The sequence below is a fragment of the Melanotaenia boesemani genome, chromosome 12 (assembly GCF_017639745.1).
Source record: "Melanotaenia boesemani isolate fMelBoe1 chromosome 12, fMelBoe1.pri, whole genome shotgun sequence".
Classification (NCBI taxonomy): domain Eukaryota; kingdom Metazoa; phylum Chordata; class Actinopteri; order Atheriniformes; family Melanotaeniidae; genus Melanotaenia; species Melanotaenia boesemani.
In genome coordinates this window covers 267470-289147 of record NC_055693.1, presented here as the reverse complement: position 1 = coordinate 289147, position 21678 = coordinate 267470, and the positions used below count along the sequence as shown (strand labels likewise).

Here is a 21678-nt window from a genome sequence, read left to right as displayed (position 1 = left end):
TCCAGAGTCTTACGATTTTCCTATAAATCATCCTGTGGTCTGAGGTGCGTTACGAACGAATTCGTCCCGGCAATCGGCTCAGAAACGGGTCGTCAAGCGGAAGTATTGAACATGTTGAATATTTACAACCAAAAATCTTCACGTGAGGAAGACACTGCGTGAGTGGTGACGTAGAAAAAAACGTAGACGAGTCAGAGAAAACGTCAGAGAGTGAGCTGGCTGGGAAACAGGAAGGATATAAAGTCCAGTCGGTTATTTCTTTCAGTTCTGGATTTATCTGTTAACAATAATCCAAAGACCACCATCATTCCCTCTGCCATGCTGGGTGTTTTTCCCGTTGCTGCCATGGCTCTTCTTCATTTTTGTTCAGTCACCTTCGAACATGCAAGATTTCCAGCTTGGAGGACTAGATTGTGGATCGGCTGCAGAACAGAATTATGTGTGAGTTGTTCTGTGCTGAGATTAGTGGAGGTCACAAGACACAAAACTGTTAAATTCGTGATGTTTGTCTTCATGTGTGGGTCTAACAGATGAAAAATCCTCATGTGTGTATGAGCCTAAAAGTAACGAGTAAGAACAGGTAAACTAGTCCTTGGAATGAGTCAAGGAGTTCTAGGAATGAGTACAGTCATGCTGGGAATGAGCAAAGTACTAAAAATGAGTGAAGTAATCTTTAAAATGCGTTAAGTAATCCAAGGAATGAGTAATTTAATCATAAGAAAAGGGACACTAATCCTAGAAATGAGTAAATAAATCAAAAGAATGAGAAAAGCAGTCCAAAGAATGAGCAAATTATTCCTAAAAATAAAGTGAAATAGTTCTAAATAGGAATGAGCAAAGAATCATAAAATCATAAAAATGACTGAATTAATGATACGAATCGGTGCAGTTGGTGGAGAATGAGTAAATTAATCCTAGCAATGAGTAGTTTTCCTAGAAATGACTAAAGAAATCATAAGAAAAGGTAAAGTAGGCCTACAAAGGAGAAAAGTAATCCTAAGAATGAATACCATCTTTATTTATAAAGCACCTTAATGAAAAATGTGGCTGACCAAATAAAGTACAATAAAGTAAAGTAAATTAAAATAAAGTAAAATAAAATAAAAACATAAAAACCCTATACCGAATTTAAAAACAAATTTATAAAAAGGAAACAGACACAGGGACACAATAAAAACAGCTAAAACCAACCAAAGAGAACACCATGTGCAGGAAGCCGGTGAAGGGTTGAAAGAACTGGAGTCATGTGCTCTCGTTTCTTTGTACCTGGTAAAAACCAGGCCTGGCTAACTCCTGCCAAAAGGGAGTTGCAGTAATCCAAACGGGATGTGATAAAAACATGAATTACAGTTTCCAGATTACACTTAGATAAAACAGGTTTTATTTTAGACAGATACCCAAGACGGAAAAAGCAGGATTTAATCACTGCATTTACATGTTTGACCAGTTTTAGATCAGCATCTATTTTCACACCTAAATCTGTAATAACAGGCTTTTCATAAGCAGCAAAGAAACATCAGCACTGGGTGTCCTGCAAGTTCTGCTGGGCCTAAAGAAAATGACTTCAGTCTTCTTTACAATGAAATTCAAAATGTTCACAGCCCTCCAGATCCTAACCTCTGAGAGGCAGCCGAGTAAAGGCTGAACAGAGCGAGCACTTGTACGCCTGAGGGGAAAATAAACCTGACAATCGTCAGCATACAAATGAAAACAGATGTTTTGCTTCCTGAAAACTGTACCCAGGAGGAACTAAACTCCCCAAATCTTACAGAAACTTCGCTCCGAGAGGTGTGACCTAAACCACTAGAGGGCGGATCCTGTGATGCCCACCCATTGTTCCAACCTCGAGATGAGGATCTGGTGGTCCACAGTGTCCAAAGCAGCGGTCAGGTCTAAGAGTACGGGCAGAACACTTTCACCAGCATCCGTTGGAAAGAACACATCATTAAATCTCTTAAGAAGGCAGATTCAGTGCTGTGACTGGTTTTAAAGCCAGACTGGGTTAGCAAGACTAAAACTAAAAAGCAGTGGCATATGCTCAGAGAATACAACATCAACAATTTGGGGCGGCATGGCTCAGTGGGTAGAGCGGTCGTCCTGCAGCCCAAGGGTTGCCGGTTTGATCCCAGCCGGGAGAACTCATGTCGAGGTGTCCCTGAGCAAGACACCGAACCCTTAATTGCTCCTGATGGGTCGTGGTTGAGTGCCTTGCATGGCAGCTTCCGCCATCAGTGTGTGAATGTGTGTGTGAATGGGTGAATGTGACGTGCATGTAAAGCGCTTTGGATAAAGCGCTATATAAATACAGGCCATTTACTATTTACAATTTCCACTTTGAAAACAGATAAATCACATGATAAAACCAGGTCTAATGCATGATGTATTCCTGCGTAGCTGCATTGACTGAAAAAGGTTAAAAGAGTCCGCCAAGTCAAAAAATACTTTACCAGAGGCTTCCCTGGACAGCAAATGTGTGTACTAAAATCCCCAACAGTTCAATTTTTTTTACATAAAAGCACATAATTCAGACATTCACAACATAAGAAAATACATGACAGGGGGGGAGAGGGGTCTCCCAACTTACCTAAGTGTGGACAATGTTGAACTCGAACACATCCAATCAACCTGCTGCCCCGGAGTGGAATGCTAGCATTGCTACTTCCTCTGAGTCATGTTGCTGTGCTACATGTTAGCATTGCTGCTTCCTGCTAGTCATGTTGCTATGCTACATGCTAGCATTGCTACTTCCTCCTAGTCATGTTGCTATGCTACATGCTAGCATTGCTACTTTCTCCGAGTCATGTTGCTGTGCTACATGCTAGCATTGCTACTTCCTCCTAGTCATGTTGCTATGCTGCATGTTAGCATTGCTACTTCCTCCTAATCATGTTGCTATGCTACATGCTAGAATTGCTACTTCCTCCTAGTCATGTTGCTATGCTACATGCTAGAATTGCTACTTCCTCCGAGTCATGTTGCTATGCTACATGTTAGCATTGCTACTTCCTCCTAGTCATGGTGCTATGCTACATGTTAGCATTACTAGTTCCTCCGAGTCATGTTGCTATGGTGCATGTTAGCATTGCTGCTTCCTCCGAGTCATGTTGCTATGCTACATGTTAGCATTGCTACTTCCTCCTAGTCATGGTGCTATGCTACATGTTAGCATTGCTACTTCCTCCGAGTCATGTTGCTATGGTGCATGTTAGCATTGCTGCTTCCTGCTGGTCATGGTGCTATGCTACATGTTAGCATTGCTACTTCCTCCGAGTCATGTTGCTATGGTGCATGTTAGCATTGCTGCTTCCTGCTAGTCATGTTGCTATGCTACATGTTAGCAGTGCTACTTCTTCTGAGTCATGTTGCTATGCTATATGTTAGCATTGCTGCTTCCTGCTAGTCATGTTGCTATCTGCCAGACTGAAGGATGTCATGCCGCCTCCTGTACAGTTAAACTTTTTATGTCGTCAAAACAGTCAAACAAATCTGAGATCTGAAAATCAGTCATCAAATATTCATGAAAATATTCCATATATATCTAAACAATCATAAAAAAGATGTGGCATCATCCGTGACATGACCACCTCATCACCTTGATGTGAAATTCCAGGTTCTCGTCCATGGAGTAGATGTGGTCGAAAATGTCTCGGGAAATTCGTGGGATGATTCCCATCAGATGAGGGTCATGGAGGTTTCCCTGGAAACAACAAACAAAACATTAAAAAACACACAAACATGATCACACACACAACAACAAACACATACCTCCATGGTGTGAGTCTTTCCTGATGACGTCTGACCATAGGCGAAGATGGTGCCGTTGTATCCTCCCAACACATCTGAAACACAACAAACAACTGATGTTAACAGTTAAACCTTCTGAATTTACTTTTAAAGAAAACTGGATGATAGATGAAATCATCCATGATGACATCATTAGACAATCAGTCTGCCCTGACCTTTAACAATCTGTTTGGCGCAGGTGTCGTAGACCTGAACTTGTTCGGTGTTTGGAGGAAGAACTCGGTCAAAGACATATGGCTTCCCCTGAAACATAGATCAAAGGCTGAGTTTCCACCCACTCCTGCTGTGAGAGATCTCAAAACAAGCACACCCTAAAGACCAGGGGCCTCATGTCTGCATACACGTAAAAACGTCCTATATGCCATGACCCATGCACGTGTTGGGATGTACAAAAACAACAATGTTGTGTGGATCTGTGCACATTCCACACTAACTTTTCTGGTTTGAGAGTGACAGATCATAAAGGCAAGGCAGTTTATTTGTACAACACATTTCATGTACAGCACAGTTCAAATTGCTTTTCATAAAACAAAAGCATTAAAGATAATAAGAAATACTAAAAGGCAGCAACAAATAGCAAGAATCACAATAAAATATTAAATTACATTAAAATGATTAAAAGCAAGGTGAGTTAAAAAGTTAACGTGTAGATTTCATGTATAGACATGAGAAAAGAAAAGTTTTAACCTGGATTTAAAAATGTCTACATTTGGTTAAAGTTTAATCTGCACTGGCAGTTTGTTACACTTGTTAAATGCTGCTTCTTCATGTTTAGTCTGGACTCTGGTCCTGGTCTCTGGTCTGGACTCTGGTCTGGACTCTGGTATGGACCCTGGTCTGGACTCTGGTCTGGACCCTGGTATGGACTCTGTTCTGGTCTCTGGTCTGGACTCTGGTATGGACCCTGGTATGGACTCTGGTATAGACCCTGGTCTGGAACTGGGTTGGACCCTGGTCTGGTCTCTGTTCTGGTCTCTGGTATGGACCCTGGTCTGGACTCTGGTCTGGACCCTGGTCTGGTCTCTGGTCTAGACTCTGGCTGGACTCTGGTATGTACTCTGGTCTAGACCCTTGTCTGGACCCTGGTCTGGTCTCTGGTCTGGAGTCTGGTCTGGACTCTGGTCTGAACCCTGGTCTGGTCTCTGGACTGGACTCTGGAATGGACCCTGGTCTGGACTCTGGTCTGGACCCTGGTCTGGTCTCTGGTCTAGACCCTGGTCTGGAACTGGGTTGGACTCTGGTCAAGACCCTTGTCTGGACTCTGGTATGCACCCTGGGCTGGACTCTGGTCTGGACCCTGGTCTGGTCTCTGGTCTAGACTCTGGTCTGGACTCTGGTATGGACTCTGGTCATCAGAAAGGTTTTAAAATATTTCCTGTGACTGACTGGAAACCAGTATAAACTAGAAACCAGTATAAACTGGAAACCAGTATAAACTAGAAACCAGTCTAAACTGGAAAACAGTATAAACTAGAAACCAGTATAAACTGGAACCCAGTATAAACTAGAAACCAGTATAAACTAGAAACCGGTATAAACTAGAAACCGGTGTAAACTGGAAACCGGTATGAACTAGAAACCAGTGTAAACTGAAAACCAGGATAAACTGGAAACCAGTATAAATTAAAAGCCAGTGTAAACTGAAAACCAGTATAAACTAGAAACCAGTGTAAACTGGAAACCAGTATAAACTGGAAACCAGTGTAAACTAGAAACCAGTATAAACTGGAAACCAGTATAAACTAGAAACCAGTGTAAACTGGAAACCTGGATAAACTAGAAACCAGTATTGACTGGAAACCAGTATAAACTAGAAACCAGTGTAAACTAGAAACCAGTGTAAACTGGAAACCAGTATAAACTAGAAACCAGTATAAACTGGAAACAAGTATAAACTAGAAACCAGTATAAATTAGAAACCAGTATAAAGTGAAAACCAGTATAAACTAGAAACCAGTATACACTAGAAACCAATGTAAACTGGAAACCAGTATAAACTAGAAACCAGTGTAAACTAGAAACCAGTTTAAACTAGAAACCAGTATAAACTAGAAACCAGTGTAAACTAGAAACCAGTATAAACTGGAAACCAGTATAAACTAGAAACCAGTATAAACTAGAAACCACTAAAAATTGGAAACCAGTATAAACTGGAAACCAGTATAAATTAGAAACCAGTGTAAACTGGAAACCAGTATGAACTAGAAACCACTAAAAATTGGAAACCAGTATAAACTAGAAACCAGTGTAAACTGGAAACCAGTAAAAATTGGAAACCAGTGTAAACTGGAAAACAGTATAAACTAGAAACCAGTGAAAATTGGAAACCAGTGTAAACTGGAAACCAGTATAAACTAGACACCAGTATAAACTGGTAACCAGTATATACTGGAAACCAGTGTAAACTGGAAACCAGTATAAACTAGAAACCAGTATAAACTGGAAACAAGTATAAACTAGAAACCAGTATAAATTAGAAACCAGTATAAAGTGGAAACCAGTATAAACTAGAAACCAGTATACACTAGAAACCAATGTAAACTGGAAACCAGTATAAACTAGAAACCAGTATAAACTAGAAACCAATGTAAACTGGAAACCAGTATAAACTAGAAACCAGTGTAAACTAGAAACCAGTATAAACTGGAAACCAGTTTAAACTAGAAACCAGTCTAAACTAGAAACCAGTATAAACTGGAAACCAGTATAAACTAGAAACCAGTATAAACTAGAAACCACTAAAAATTGGAAACCAGTATAAACTGGAAACCAATATAAATTAGAAACCAGTGTTAACTGGAAACCAGTATGAACTAGAAACCACTAAAAATTGGAAACCAGTATAAACTAGAAACCAGTGTAAACTGGAAACCAGTATAAAATAGAAACCAGTGTAAACTGGAAAACAGTATGAACTAGAAACCAGTAAAAATTGGAAACCAGTATAAACTGGAAACCAGTATAGACTAGACACCAGTATAAACTGGTAACCAGTATATACTGGAAACCAGTATAAACTGGAAGCCAGTATAAACTAGAAACCAGTGTAAACAAGAAACCACTAAAAACTGGAAACCAGTATAAATTAAAAGCCAGTGTAAACTGAAAACCAGTATAAACTAGAAACCAGTATAAACTGGACACCAGTATAAACTAGAAACCAGTATAAACTAGAAACCAGTATTAACTGGAAACCAGTATAAACTAGAAACCAGTGTAAACTAGAAACCGGTATAAACTGGAAACCAGTATAAACTGAAAACCAGTATGAACTGGAAACCAGTATAAACTAGAAACCAGTGTAAACTGGAAACCAGTATAAACTAGAAACCAGTGTAAACTAGAAACCGGTGTAAACTAGAAACCGGTATAAACTGGAAACCAGTATAAACTAGAAACCAGTATAAATTAGAAACCAGTATAAACTGGAAACCAGTGTAAACTAGAAACCAGTATAGACTAGAAACCAGTATGAACTAGAAACCACTAAAAACTGGAAACTAGTATAAATTAAAAGCCAGTGTAAACTGAAAACCGGTAGAAACCAGTATAAACTGGACACCAGTATGAACTAGAAACCAGTATAAACTAGAAACCAGTATTGACTAGAAACCAGTGTAAGCTAGAAACCAGTATAAACTGGAAACCAGTGTAAACTAGAAACCAGTGTAAACTGGAAACCAGTATAAACTACAAACCAGTGTAAACTAGAAAGCGGTATAAACTGGAAACCAGTATAAACTGAAAACCAGTGTGAACTGAAAACCAGTATAAACTAGAAACCAGTAAAAATTTTAAACCAGTATAAACTAGAAACAAGTGAAAACTGGAAACCAGTAAAAACTAGACACCAGTATAAACTGGTAACCAGTATATACTGGAAACCAGCGTGAACTGGAAACCAGTATAAACTAGAAACCAGTCTACACAAGAAACCAGTATAAATTAGAAACCAGTATAAACTGGAAACCGGTATAAACTGGAAACCGGTGTAAACTAGAAACCGGTATAAACTGGAAACCAGTATAAACTGGAAACCAGTATAAACTAGAAACCAGTATTGACTGGAAACCAGTATAAACTAGAAACCAGTATAAACTAGAAACCAGTGTAAATTAGAAACCAGTGTAAACTCGAAACCAGTATAAACTAGAAACCAGTAAAAACTGGAAACAAGCATAAACTAGAAACCAGTATAAACTACAAACCAGTATAAAGTGGAAACCAGTATAAACTAGAAACCAGTATAAACTAGAAGCCAATGTAAACTGGAAACCAGTATAAACTAGAAACCAGTAAAAACTGGAAACAAGTATAAACTAGAAACCAGTATAAAGTGGAAACCAGTATAAACTAGAAACCAGTATAAACTAGAAGCCAATGTAAACTGGACACCAGTATAAACTAGAAACCAGTGTAAACTAGAAACCAGTATAAACTGGAAAGCAGTATAAACTAGAAACCAGTATAAACTAGAAACCACTAAAAATTGGAAACCAGTATAAACTGGAAACCAGTATAAATTAGAAACCAGTGTAAACTGGAAACCAGTATGAACTAGAAACCACTAAAAATTGGAAACCAGTATAAACTAGAAACCAGTGTAAACTGGAAGCAGTATAAACTAGAAACCAGTATAAACTAGAAACCAGTATAAACTAGAAACCAATGTAAACTGGAGACCAGTATAAACTAGAAACCAGTGTAAACTAGAAACCAGTATAAACTGGAAACTAGTTTAAACTAGAAACCAGTATAAACTAGAAACCAGTCTAAACTAGAAACCAGTATAAACTGGAAACCAGTATGAACTAGAAACCACTAAAAATTGGAAACCAGTATAAACTAGAAACCAGTGTAAACTGGAAACCAGTATAAACTAGAAACCAGTGTAAACTGGAAAACAGTATAAACTAGAAACCAGTATAAATTGGAAAACAGTATAAACTAGAAACCGGTATAAACTAGAAACCGGTGTAAACTGGAAAACAGTATAAACTAGAAACCAGTATAAACTGGAACCCAGTATAAACTAGAAACCAGTATAAATTGGAAACCAGTATAAACTAGAAACCGGTATAAACTAGAAACCGGTGTAAACTGGAAACCGGTATGAACTAGAAACCAGTGTAAACTGAAAACCAGGATAAACTGGAAACCAGTATAAATTAAAAGCCAGTGTAAACTGAAAACCAGTATAAACTAGAAACCAGTGTAAACTGGAAACCAGTATAAACTGGAAACCAGTGTAAACTAGAAACCACTAAAAACTGGAAACCAGTATAAATTAAAAGCCAGTGTAAACTGAAAACCAGTATAAACTAGAAACCAGTATAAACTGGACACCAGTATAAACTAGAAACCAGTATAAACTAGAAACCAGTATTAACTGGAAACCAGTATAAACTAGAAACCAGTGTAAACTAGAAACCGGTATAAACTGGAAACCAGTATAAACTGAAAACCAGTATGAACTGGAAACCAGTATAAACTAGAAACCAGTGTAAACTGGAAACCAGTATAAACTAGAAACCAGTGTAAACTAGAAACCGGTGTAAACTAGAAACCGGTATAAACTGGAAACCAGTATAAACTAGAAACCAGTATAAATTAGAAACCAGTATAAACTGGAAACCAGTGTAAACTAGAAACCAGTATAGACTAGAAACCAGTATGAACTAGAAACCACTAAAAACTGGAAACTAGTATAAATTAAAAGCCAGTGTAAACTGAAAACCGGTAGAAACCAGTATAAACTGGACACCAGTATGAACTAGAAACCAGTATAAACTAGAAACCAGTATTGACTGGAAACCAGTATAAACTAGAAACCAGTATAAACTAGAAACCAGTGTAAACTAGAAACCAGTGTAAACTGGAAACCAGTATAAACTACAAACCAGTGTAAACTAGAAAGCGGTATAAACTGGAAACCAGTATAAACTGAAAACCAGTGTGAACTGAAAACCAGTATAAACTAGAAACCAGTAAAAATTTTAAACCAGTATAAACTAGAAACAAGTGAAAACTGGAAACCAGTAAAAACTAGACACCAGTATAAACTGGTAACCAGTATATACTGGAAACCAGCGTGAACTGGAAACCAGTATAAACTAGAAACCAGTCTACACAAGAAACCAGTATAAATTAGAAACCAGTATAAACTGGAAACCGGTATAAACTGGAAACCGGTGTAAACTAGAAACCGGTATAAACTGGAAACCAGTATAAACTGGAAACCAGTATAAACTAGAAACCAGTATTGACTGGAAACCAGTATAAACTAGAAACCAGTATAAACTAGAAACCAGTGTAAATTAGAAACCAGTGTAAACTCGAAACCAGTATAAACTAGAAACCAGTAAAAACTGGAAACAAGCATAAACTAGAAACCAGTATAAACTACAAACCAGTATAAAGTGGAAACCAGTATAAACTAGAAACCAGTATAAACTAGAAGCCAATGTAAACTGGAAACCAGTATAAACTAGAAACCAGTAAAAACTGGAAACAAGTATAAACTAGAAACCAGTATAAAGTGGAAACCAGTATAAACTAGAAACCAGTATAAACTAGAAGCCAATGTAAACTGGACACCAGTATAAACTAGAAACCAGTGTAAACTAGAAACCAGTATAAACTGGAAAGCAGTATAAACTAGAAACCAGTATAAACTAGAAACCACTAAAAATTGGAAACCAGTATAAACTGGAAACCAGTATAAATTAGAAACCAGTGTAAACTGGAAACCAGTATGAACTAGAAACCACTAAAAATTGGAAACCAGTATAAACTAGAAACCAGTGTAAACTGGAAGCAGTATAAACTAGAAACCAGTATAAACTAGAAACCAGTATAAACTAGAAACCAATGTAAACTGGAGACCAGTATAAACTAGAAACCAGTGTAAACTAGAAACCAGTATAAACTGGAAACTAGTTTAAACTAGAAACCAGTATAAACTAGAAACCAGTCTAAACTAGAAACCAGTATAAACTGGAAACCAGTATGAACTAGAAACCACTAAAAATTGGAAACCAGTATAAACTAGAAACCAGTGTAAACTGGAAACCAGTATAAACTAGAAACCAGTGTAAACTGGAAAACAGTATAAACTAGAAACCAGTATAAATTGGAAAACAGTATAAACTAGAAACCGGTATAAACTAGAAACCGGTGTAAACTGGAAAACAGTATAAACTAGAAACCAGTATAAACTGGAACCCAGTATAAACTAGAAACCAGTATAAATTGGAAACCAGTATAAACTAGAAACCGGTATAAACTAGAAACCGGTGTAAACTGGAAACCGGTATGAACTAGAAACCAGTGTAAACTGAAAACCAGGATAAACTGGAAACCAGTATAAATTAAAAGCCAGTGTAAACTGAAAACCAGTATAAACTAGAAACCAGTGTAAACTGGAAACCAGTATAAACTGGAAACCAGTGTAAACTAGAAACCAGTATAAACTGGAAACCAGTATAAACTAGAAACCAGTATAAACTAGAAACCAGTGTAAACTGGAAACCTGGATAAACTAGAAACCAATTGACTGCAAATCAGTATAAACTAGAAACCAGTATAAACTAGAAACCAGTGTAAACTAGAAACCAGTGTAAACTGGAAACCAGTATAAACTAGAAACCAGTATAAACTGGAAACAAGTATAAACTAGAAACCAGTATAAAACAGAAACCAGTATAAAGTGGAAACCACTATAAACTAGAAACCAGTATAAACTGGAAACCAGTTTAAACTAGAAACCAGTGTAAACTAGAAACCAGTGTAAACTAGAAACCAGTATAAACTGGAAACCAGTTTAAACTAGAAACCAGTATAAACTAGAAATCAGTGTAAACTGGAAACCAGTATAAACTGGAAACCAGTATAAACTAGAAACCAGTATAAACTAGAAACCACTAAAAATTGGAAACCAGTATAACCTAGAAACCAGTGTAAACTGGAAAACAGTATAAACTAGAAACCAGTAAAAATTGGAAACCAGTGTAAACTGGAAACCAGTATAAACTGGAAACCAGTGTAAACTGGAAACCAGTATAAACTAGAAACCATTGTAAACAAGAAACCAGAATAAACTGGAAATCAGTGTTCACTGGAAACCAGTATAAACTGAAAACCAGTATAAAATAGAAACCAGTGTAAACTGGAAACCAGTATGAACTAGAAACCACCAAAAAGTGGAAACCAGTACAAAATGAAAACCAGTGTGAACTGAAAACCAGTATAAACTAGAAACCAGTAAAAATTGTAAACCAGTATAAACTAGAAACCAGTGTAAACTGGAAACCAGTATAAACTAGAAACCAGTAAAAATTGGAAACCAGTATAAACTAGAAACCAGTGAAAACTGGAAACCAGTGAAAACTAGACACCAGTATAAACTGGTAACCAGTATATACTGGAAACCAGTGTAAACTGGAAACCAGTATAAACTAGAAACCAGTGTAAACAAGAAACCAGTATAAACTAGAAACCAGTATAAACTGGAAACCGGTATAAACTAGAAACCGGTATAAACTGGACACCAGTATAAACTAGAAACCAGTATAAACTAGAAACCAGTATGAACTAGAAACCACTAAAAACTGGAAACCAGTATAAATTAAAAGCCAGTGTAAACTGAAAACCAGTGTAAACTGGAAACCAGTATAAACTAGAAACCAGTATAAACTGGACACCAGTATAAACTAGAAACCAGTATAAACTAGAAACCAGTGTAAACTGGAAACCTGGATAAACTAGAAACCAGTATTGACTGGAAACCAGTATAAACTAGAAACCAGTATAAACTAGAAACCAGTGTAAACTAGAAACCAGTGTAAACTGGAAACCAGTATAAACTAGAAACCAGTATAAACTGGAAACAAGTATAAACTAGAAAACAGTATAAACAAGAAACCAGTAAAAATTGGAAACCAGTATAAACTAGAAACCACTATACACTAGAAACCAATGTAAACTGGAAACCAGTATAAACTAGAAACCAGTGTAAACTAGAAACCAGTATAAACTGGAAAGCAGTATAAACTAGAAACCAGTATAAACTAGAAACCACTAAAAATTGGAAACCAGTATAAACTGGAAACCAGTATAAATTAGAAACCAGTGTAAACTGGAAACCAGTATGAACTAGAAACCACTAAAAATTGGAAACCAGTATAAACTAGAAACCAGTGTAAAGTGGAAACCAGTATAAACTAGAAACCACTATAAAGTGGAAACCAGTATAAACTGGAAACCAGTATAAACTAGAAACCAATGTAAACTGGAAACCAGTATAAACTAGAAACCAGTGTAAACTAGAAACCAGTATAAACTGGAAACCAGTTTAAACTAGAAACCAGTATAAACTAGAAACCAGTCTAAACTAGAAACCAGTATAAACTGGAAACCAGTATAAATTAGAAACCAGTATAAACTAGAAACCACTAAAAATTGGAAACCAGTATGAACTGGAAACCAATATAAATTAGAAACCAGTGTTAACTGGAAACCAGTATGAACTAGAAACCATTAAAAATTGGAAACCAGTATAAACTAGAAACCAGTGTAAACTGGAAACCAGTATAAAATAGAAACCAGTGTAAACTGGAAAACAGTATAAACTAGAAACCAGTAAAAATTGGAAACCAGTGTAAACTGGAAACCAGTATAAACTAGACACCAGTATAAACTGGTAACCAGTATATACTGGAAACCAGTGTAAACTGGAAACCAGTATAAACTAGAAACTAGTGTAAACAAGAAACCACTAAAAACTGGAAACCAGTATGAATTAAAAGCCAGTGTAAACTGAAAACCAGTATGAACTAGAAAACAGTATAAACTGGACACCAGTATAAACTAGAAACCAGTATAAACTAGAAACCAGTATTGACTGGAAACCAGTATAAACTACAAACCAGTGTAAACTAGAAACCGGTATAAACTGGAAACCAGTATAAACTGAAAACCAGTGTGAACTGAAAACCAGTATAAACTAGAAACCAGTAAAATTTGTAAACCAGTATAAACTAGAAACCAGTGAAAACTGGAAACCAGTAAAAACTAGAAACCAGTATAAACTGGTAACCAGTATATACTGGAAACCAGTGTAAACTGGAAACCAGTATAAACTAGAAACCAGTGTAAACAAGAAGCCAGTATAAACTAGAAACCAGTATAAACTGGAAACCGGTATAAACTGGAAACCGGTGTAAACTAGAAACCGGTATAAACTGGAAACCAGTATAAACTAGAAACCAGTATAAACTAGAAACCAGTATTGACTGGAAACCAGTATAAACTAGAAACCAGTGTAAAGTAGAAACCAGTGTAAACTGGAAACCAGTATAAACTAGAAACCAGTAAAAACTGGAAACAAGTATAAACTAGAAACCAGTATAAACTAGAAACCAGTATAAAGTGGAAACCAGTATAAACTAGAAACCAGTATAAACTAGAAGCCAATGTAAACTGGAAACCAGTATAAACTAGAAACCAGTAAAAAGTGGAAACAAGTATAAACTAGAAACCAGTATAAACTAGAAACCAGTATAAACTAGAAACCAGTGTAAACTAGAAACCAGTATAAACTAGAAGCCAATGTAAACTGGAAACCAGTATAAACTAGAAACCAGTGTAAACTAGAAACCAGTATAAACTGGAAAGCAGTATAAACTAGAAACCAGTATAAAATAGAAACCACTAAAAATTGGAAACCAGTATAAACTGGAAACCAGTATAAATTAGAAACCAGTGTAAACTGGAAACCAGTATGAACTAGAAACCACTAAAAATTGGAAACCAATATAAACTAGAAACCAGTGTAAACTGGAAACCAGTATAAACTAGAAACCAGTATAAAGTGGAAACCAGTATAAACTAGAAACCAGTATAAACTAGAAACCAATGTAAACTGGAAACCAGTATAAACTAGAAACCAGTGTAAACAAGAAACCACTAAAAACTGGAAACCAGTATAAATTAAAAGCCAGTGTAAACTGAAAACCAGTATAAACTAGAAAACAGTATAAACTGGACACCAGTATAAACTAGAAACCAGTATAAACTAGAAACCAGTATTGACTGGAAACCAGTATAAACTACAAACCAGTGTAAACTAGAAACCGGTATAAACTGGAAACCAGTATAAACTGAAAACCAGTGTGAACTGAAAACCAGTATAAACTAGAAACCAGTAAAAATTGTAAACCAGTATAAACTAGAAACCAGTGAAAACTAGAAACCAGTAAAAACTAGACACCAGTATAAACTGGTAACCAGTATATACTGGAAACCAGTGTAAACTGGAAACCAGTATAAACTAGAAACCAGTGTAAACAAGAAACCAGTATAAACTAGAAACCAGTATAAACTGGAAACCGGTATAAACTGGAAACCGGTGTAAACTAGAAACCGGTATAAACTGGAAACCAGTATAAACTGGAAACCAGTATAAACTAGAAACCAGTATAAACTAGAAACCAGTGTAAACTGGAAACCAGTATAAACTAGAAACCAGTGTAAACTAGAAACCGGTGTAAACTAGAAACCGGTGTAAACTGGAAACCAGTATAAACTAGAAACCAGTATAAACTAGAAACCAGTATAAACTGGAAACCAGTGTAAACTAGAAACCAGTATAAACTAGAAACCAGTATGAACTAGAAACCACTAAAAACTGGAAACCAGTATAAATTAAAAGCCAGTGTAAACTGAAAACCAGTATAAACTGGACACCAGTATAAACTAGAAACCAGTATAAACTAGAAACCAGTGTAAACTGGAAACCTGGATGAACTAGAAACCAGTATTGGCTGGAAACCAGTATAAACTAGAAACCAGTATAAACTAGAAACCAGTGTAAACTAGAAACCAGTGTAAACTGGAAACCAGTATAAACTAGAAACCAGTATAAACTGGAAACAAGTATAAACTAGAAACCAGTATAAATTGGAAACCAGTATAAACTAGAAACCAGTATACACTAGAAACCAATGTAAACTGGAAACCAGTATAAACTAGAAACCAGTGTAAACTAGAAACCAGTATAAACTGGAAAGCAGTATAAACTAGAAACCAGTATAAACTAGAAACCACTAAAAATTGGAAACCAGTATAAACTGGAAACCAGTATAAATTAGAAACCAGTGTAAACTGGAAACCAGTATGAACTAGAAACCACTAAAAATTGGAAACCAGTATAAACTAGAAACCAGTGTAAACTGGAAACCAGTATAAACTAGAAACCAGTATAAAGTGGAAACCAGTATAAACTAGAAACCAGTATAAACTAGAAACTAATGTAAACTGGAAACCAGTATAAACTAGAAACCAGTGTAAACTAGAAAACAGTATAAACTGGAAACCAGTTTAAACTAGAAACCAGTATAAACTAGAAACCAGTCTAAACTAGAAACCAGTATAAACTGGAAACCAGTATAAACTAGAAACCAGTATAAACTAGAAACTAATGTAAACTTGAAACCAGTATAAACTAGAAACCAGTGTAAACTAGAAACCAGTATAAACTGGAAACCAGTTTAAACTAGAAACCAGTATAAACTAGAAACCAGTCTAAACTAGAAACCAGTATAAACTGGAAACCAGTGTTAACTGGATACCAGTATGAACTAGAAACCACTAAAAATTGGAAACCAGTATAAACTAGAAACCAGTGTAAACTGGAAACCAGTATAAAATAGAAACCAGTGTAAACTGGAAAACAGTATAAACTAGAAACCAGTAAAAATTGGAAACCAGTGTAAACTGGAAACCAGTATAAACTAGACACCAGTATAAACTGGTAACCAGTATATACTGGAAACCAGTGTAAACTGGAAACCAGTATAAACTAGAAACCAGTGTAAACAAGAAACCAGTATAAACTGGAAATCAGTGTTCACTGGAAACCAGTATAAACTGGAAACCAGTATAAATTAGAAACCAGTGTAAACTGGAAACCAGTATGAACTAGAAACCACTAAAAATTGGAAACCAGTACAAAATGGAAACCAGTGTAAACTGGAAACCAGTATAAACTAGAAACCAGTAAAAATTGGAAACCAGTATAAACTAGAAATCAGCAAAAATTGGAAACCAGTATAAACTAGAAACCAGTATAAACTGGTAACCAGTAAAAACTAGACACCAGTATAAACTGGTAACCAGTATATACTGGAAACCAGGGTAAACTGGAAACCAGTATAAACTAGAAACCAGTGTAAACAAGAAACCAGTATAAACTAGAAACCAGTATAAACTGGAAACCAGTATAAACTGGAAACCGGTGTAAACTAGAAAGAGGTATAAACTGGAAACCAGTGTCAACTGGAAACCAGTATGAACTGGAAACCAGTATAAACTAGAAACCAGTATAAATTAGAAACCAGTGTAAACTGGAAACCAGTATAAACTAGAAACCAGTGTAAACTACAAACCGGTATAAACTAGAAACCGGTATAAACTGGAAACCAGTATAAACTAGAAACCAGTATAAACTAGAAACCAGTATAAACTAGAATCCGGTATAAACTGGAAACCAGTGTAAAGATATTAAACTGGTGTGATGTGTTCAGATCTCTTAGTCCAGGTTAAAACTCCAGCAGCAGCGTTTTAGATGAGCTGCAGATGTTCACTGGTCTTACTGGGAAGTTCTGTTAAAGACCATTACAGTAATCCAGTCCAGTGGAGATGGATCATGGATGAGTTTCTACTGGTCTTAGTGGGAGACTAAACTTTTAATCCTGTTGCTGGTAAAAAGCTTCGTAGTGAAGCTTTGATGTGGCTGCTGAAAGTCAGGTCTGAGTCTATCAACACTCCCAGGTTACGAACTTGGTTGGTGATTTTAAGAGCCCGAGTCTCCAGGTGTTTACCAATGCTGACCCTCTTCTCTTTCTACCAAACAGAATAATCTCAGTTGTGTCTTCATTTAATTGTAGTGCCGAAACTCAACGTCGTCCCCTACAATATGTTCCTGTGAACTGTCTGAAGTCAGGACAAACGTAAAAAAAAGATCTCACACATGACCTCTGAAGATTTAGATGTCAACACAAGTACATGGGTACTGGCTGCAAGCCGCACACACACCCTTCACACGTGTGACATGAAATCAGGGGCGTAGCCATCATTTTAGAAGTGAGGGGGACAAATTATTTAGAGGTCAATTGAGTAATTTTGAATAATTTATCATTCTCTCGCATAGCAGCTAAAGAACCACATAACCACGAACAGCACAGCACCAGGGAACATACTTTAGTTCTTTAGATTTTGATAGTATATCACTTTAAAGTCAAAATCTAAAATCTAAAGCTGCCAAACTCTGGTTGAGCTAACATAGAATGACCCTGGAGCATCTACAGGGTAAGTAGCCAGGTTATTAAGTGCCAAATGACAACACTGAAAACAAAAAGTTCTGTAAAACACTGTTCCTATTTAAAAAAAAAATCTGCACCAAAATTAAATGGAAGTGACAAGGTAACAAGGTAATAAGCCACTTAATTTAATAGCAACAAGCAACAAGTGACACAAAAATAAATATATCAGCATTAAGATGTAGTTATTTTATCATTTATTTTATCATCAACAATGACAGCACAGATGTGCAAAATTTAAGTTAAGAATAATGGTATGACCAGTGCCTGCTGCCTAATACAGTAGCCAAACAATGTCTGTAAATAAATGAATAATAAACAAATAGTCTCTTTGAAATTACATATAAACTACATCTTTAAACTTCAGTGTCAATATTTTCCTTTTGAACTAAGGGAATCAAAGGCTGCAGGCTCTGCTAATTAACACCACTGTTAGTTCTGGAATAGCAGTGGAAATGCTAATCTTAGAGTCACTCTTATCCTAAATGCATTTCCTTAGCTAGTTATAATTTCTCCTACAATTTCTCCTACAATAATATAAACATTCCTTCATTCTCTGTACTTTCCACTAAGCTGGAGCCTATCCCAGCATTTAACAGGCATTTAAGAGGCAGGTACACTCTGGACAGGTCACCAGTCCAATATAAACATGCAAAGCAAATTTATAAATAGACTTAAGAATAGTTGTAGGAGCCATATGTCGGGTTATTTATTTTCCTGTATAATGTATGTGAGCACAGTGTGGTGACATCACCGTGATTGTGGGTGGCACTGTGGTAGATTAGGTAGATTAGCCAAAAATTCAAGTAAGGGTATTGTTTCTTTAGAGCAACATTATTTGAGTAGAAGTAAAGAGTACTCATCCAATTAATTACTTGAGTAAGAGTAAAAATATATTTAGTGAAAAAAACTGAAGTATTAGCCTAACATCTGATTTATTCATCAAATAACACTAATCAATCAATCAATCAAAATAATAATCAGTAATCAGCAAATTCATGTACTTTAAACTTTAACTACCACAAAATAAATTAAATCTTTACAAATATAATAATAAAAGGAACACAAATACATTTTCTACCCAAAAGTGAGTAATCTTAGAGTAGCCTAAACAGTAACCTAATGATACTTGAGTAAGAGCAGCCTGTTGTTACTTTAGAAAAATATTACTCAAGTAAAAGTAAAAATTATTTTGCAACAAAACAACTCTCAAGAGTACAATTTATCCAAAAAGTTAATAAAGTAAAAGTCAGGGAGTAGATACTACCACCTCTACCTTAACTAGCTAGCTTAGCTAACTAAACTGACATCTATCCATCATCCTTTAAAGTGCTCATAGGTAATATAATATATAATATACAATATAGAACATCTCTGTGTTAGCTAAACAGTATCTACATTCAACAGCATTACTCATCTTTCACGATTTGTTTGGAAGAAACTTTCTAAAGTTTTATGCCTCTTGACTGGTTTGCTTAACATGTATGAAGATGTGAATCACACCAAAGATAGCCTGTCTCTGTTCACACACGGTGTTTGTTTGCCACCTTAGCTTCGCTTGCTCATGATGTGGCTCGGAAAAATGTGTTTGTACATGTTAAAATTTAATTAAGATGTTGTAATGGCTGTAAAAAGTGCGGGGGACAGAGGGCAGAGATGCGGGAAGTGCGGGGGACCAATCACAGGTCGGATTAGTGGACCGATCACGGGTCGGATCGGTGGACCAATCACGGGTCGGATCGGTGGACCAATCAATAAAACTAAAATGACAACATGAAAAAACCTAAAAACAAACCCCATTCAGGTAAAACAAAAAAAACTAAATAATTATTAGAACATCTCGTCTGTCTCAGCAGCTCAGTCTGTTTCTACAAGATGCCTGTTGCTATGGTGACTGCATCCCACTGGAAGATGACTGAACCAATGAGACAGAAGGAAGATGATTGCTGCTGAACTGCACACATGCACACACACACCGTTGTCTCTGAACCGTTTCTGACATTTTAAATGTTTATCATGTCTGAACGTCTAGTGGCCTCCGCTGGGCCAGGAGCCGCATATTGACTCACTGCTGCCAATCACATGACCTCTGTTGGCCTTTGATGCAGCTGTCATGGAAACAACCTTTTTCCCAAGAGAGGCTCCATCCCCCATCCTGTCAGTGATGAAGGACAGAAAGTCGTCGCCTTCATTTCAGTTCCTTTTGTTTACGTTTAGATAAAAAAAATTTTTACAAACAAGCGTGAGTTAACGAACTCTCGTTAGAGTAACGAGGGCTGTCGAACCCTAACCCTTCCTTTTTTATTTTAGTTCTCATTATTTTCAGGTTTTCATCTGAAACCTGAAAAAACAAAAGAAAACATGAAAGAGGAAAACAAAGAAACCGACTTTTATTTCTTTAAACTTCCTGTTCAATCAGAAATAAACATTGTTTGTTTATTCTTGTTTAAATTTAAACATTGTTGAACACATGACCGTTTAGATTATTTTATTAAATTTATCAATCTATGACGTCAGTTAACTCAAAATCCCGAGACAATCAGATAATCAATAATGTGATTGTAAACCATGACGTCAGAGTTTGAAAACAACTTGATATGATGACCAATATTAATGATCAATAAACCCGCTGCAGTTACACCCTGACGTCACGTTAAGATGAGTGTTTTCTGATCGATCTATTAATTCAACTGCTGACATCATTGTTTCTATTGTTACCACACACGCGCGCACACGCGTGCACCAGAGGGCGCGTCCACCGCCTGTAACGACCAGTTCCGGCCTGGTTCCGGTTCTGCACTCACCGCCAGGACCACCGTGTCCTCTCCGCTGAACTTCGGGATGAATTTGTCCCCGCGGCTCCGCTCCGCGTCGTTCAGCGGCCGAAAGCGACACATCACCTTCACCCCGCACACCCCGCACTCCGCCGCGTCCATTGCGCACCGGTCCGCTGCACGGTAATAAAACGGGACCGGTTCGGGTCCAACAATGCTTCACTCAGTCCAGATCCGAACAGAAGCTCGCGCTGCGGGCAGCAGAGGATCCGGTGCTGCCAGTTGGTCTTCTCTGGATGCTGAGTCTGAACACTCCCACCTCACACAGGTCTAACCCTGGAGGACCGAGCCGCGAGGAACTCTGGGAGTCCTGTTTGACATGGGCACTGACTGCAGGGGCGGGGCTAGAGGGTGGGCTAGGGTGGCACGGCCACATGTGAAAATTGGGCACAACAGATCCATTAAAGTTGATTGAGAAGTCACATGAGGGGGACAGAAACGACTTTCCAGATCCGCACACAATGTACATAATACATAATGTACCCCAGTATGTGTCTACACCAGTAAGTATGTGTATCCAGTAGGTGAATACACCAATATATATATATATATATATATATATATATATTAAGTTTCCTTTTTTGAAAAGTCTGGTAACATCTGCGTCTCTAAAGGAGTTTTATTTAGCTGGCTGAGGGAAAAATGGCTCTTTGGATTGGAAA

The 21678-nt window shown here is 36.9% G+C and overlaps 1 protein-coding gene across 1 annotated transcript in view; it reads right to left on the bottom strand.

Annotated features, from left to right (window-relative positions):
- LOC121650714 (kinesin heavy chain-like) overlaps nucleotides 1-21299 on the bottom strand; it is a 95097-nt gene extending 73798 nt beyond the window's left edge. The window contains exons 1-4 of the mRNA XM_042002398.1: nucleotides 20987-21299; nucleotides 3960-4047; nucleotides 3766-3839; nucleotides 3593-3697 (exon numbers count right to left, since the gene is read on the bottom strand). Coding sequence (XP_041858332.1) covers nucleotides 3593-3697; nucleotides 3766-3839; nucleotides 3960-4047; nucleotides 20987-21118 — 399 coding nt within the window. The 5' untranslated portion in view covers nucleotides 21119-21299. The remainder of the gene's footprint in view (nucleotides 1-3592; nucleotides 3698-3765; nucleotides 3840-3959; nucleotides 4048-20986) is intronic.
- Between the last annotated feature and the right edge of the window lie 379 nt (nucleotides 21300-21678).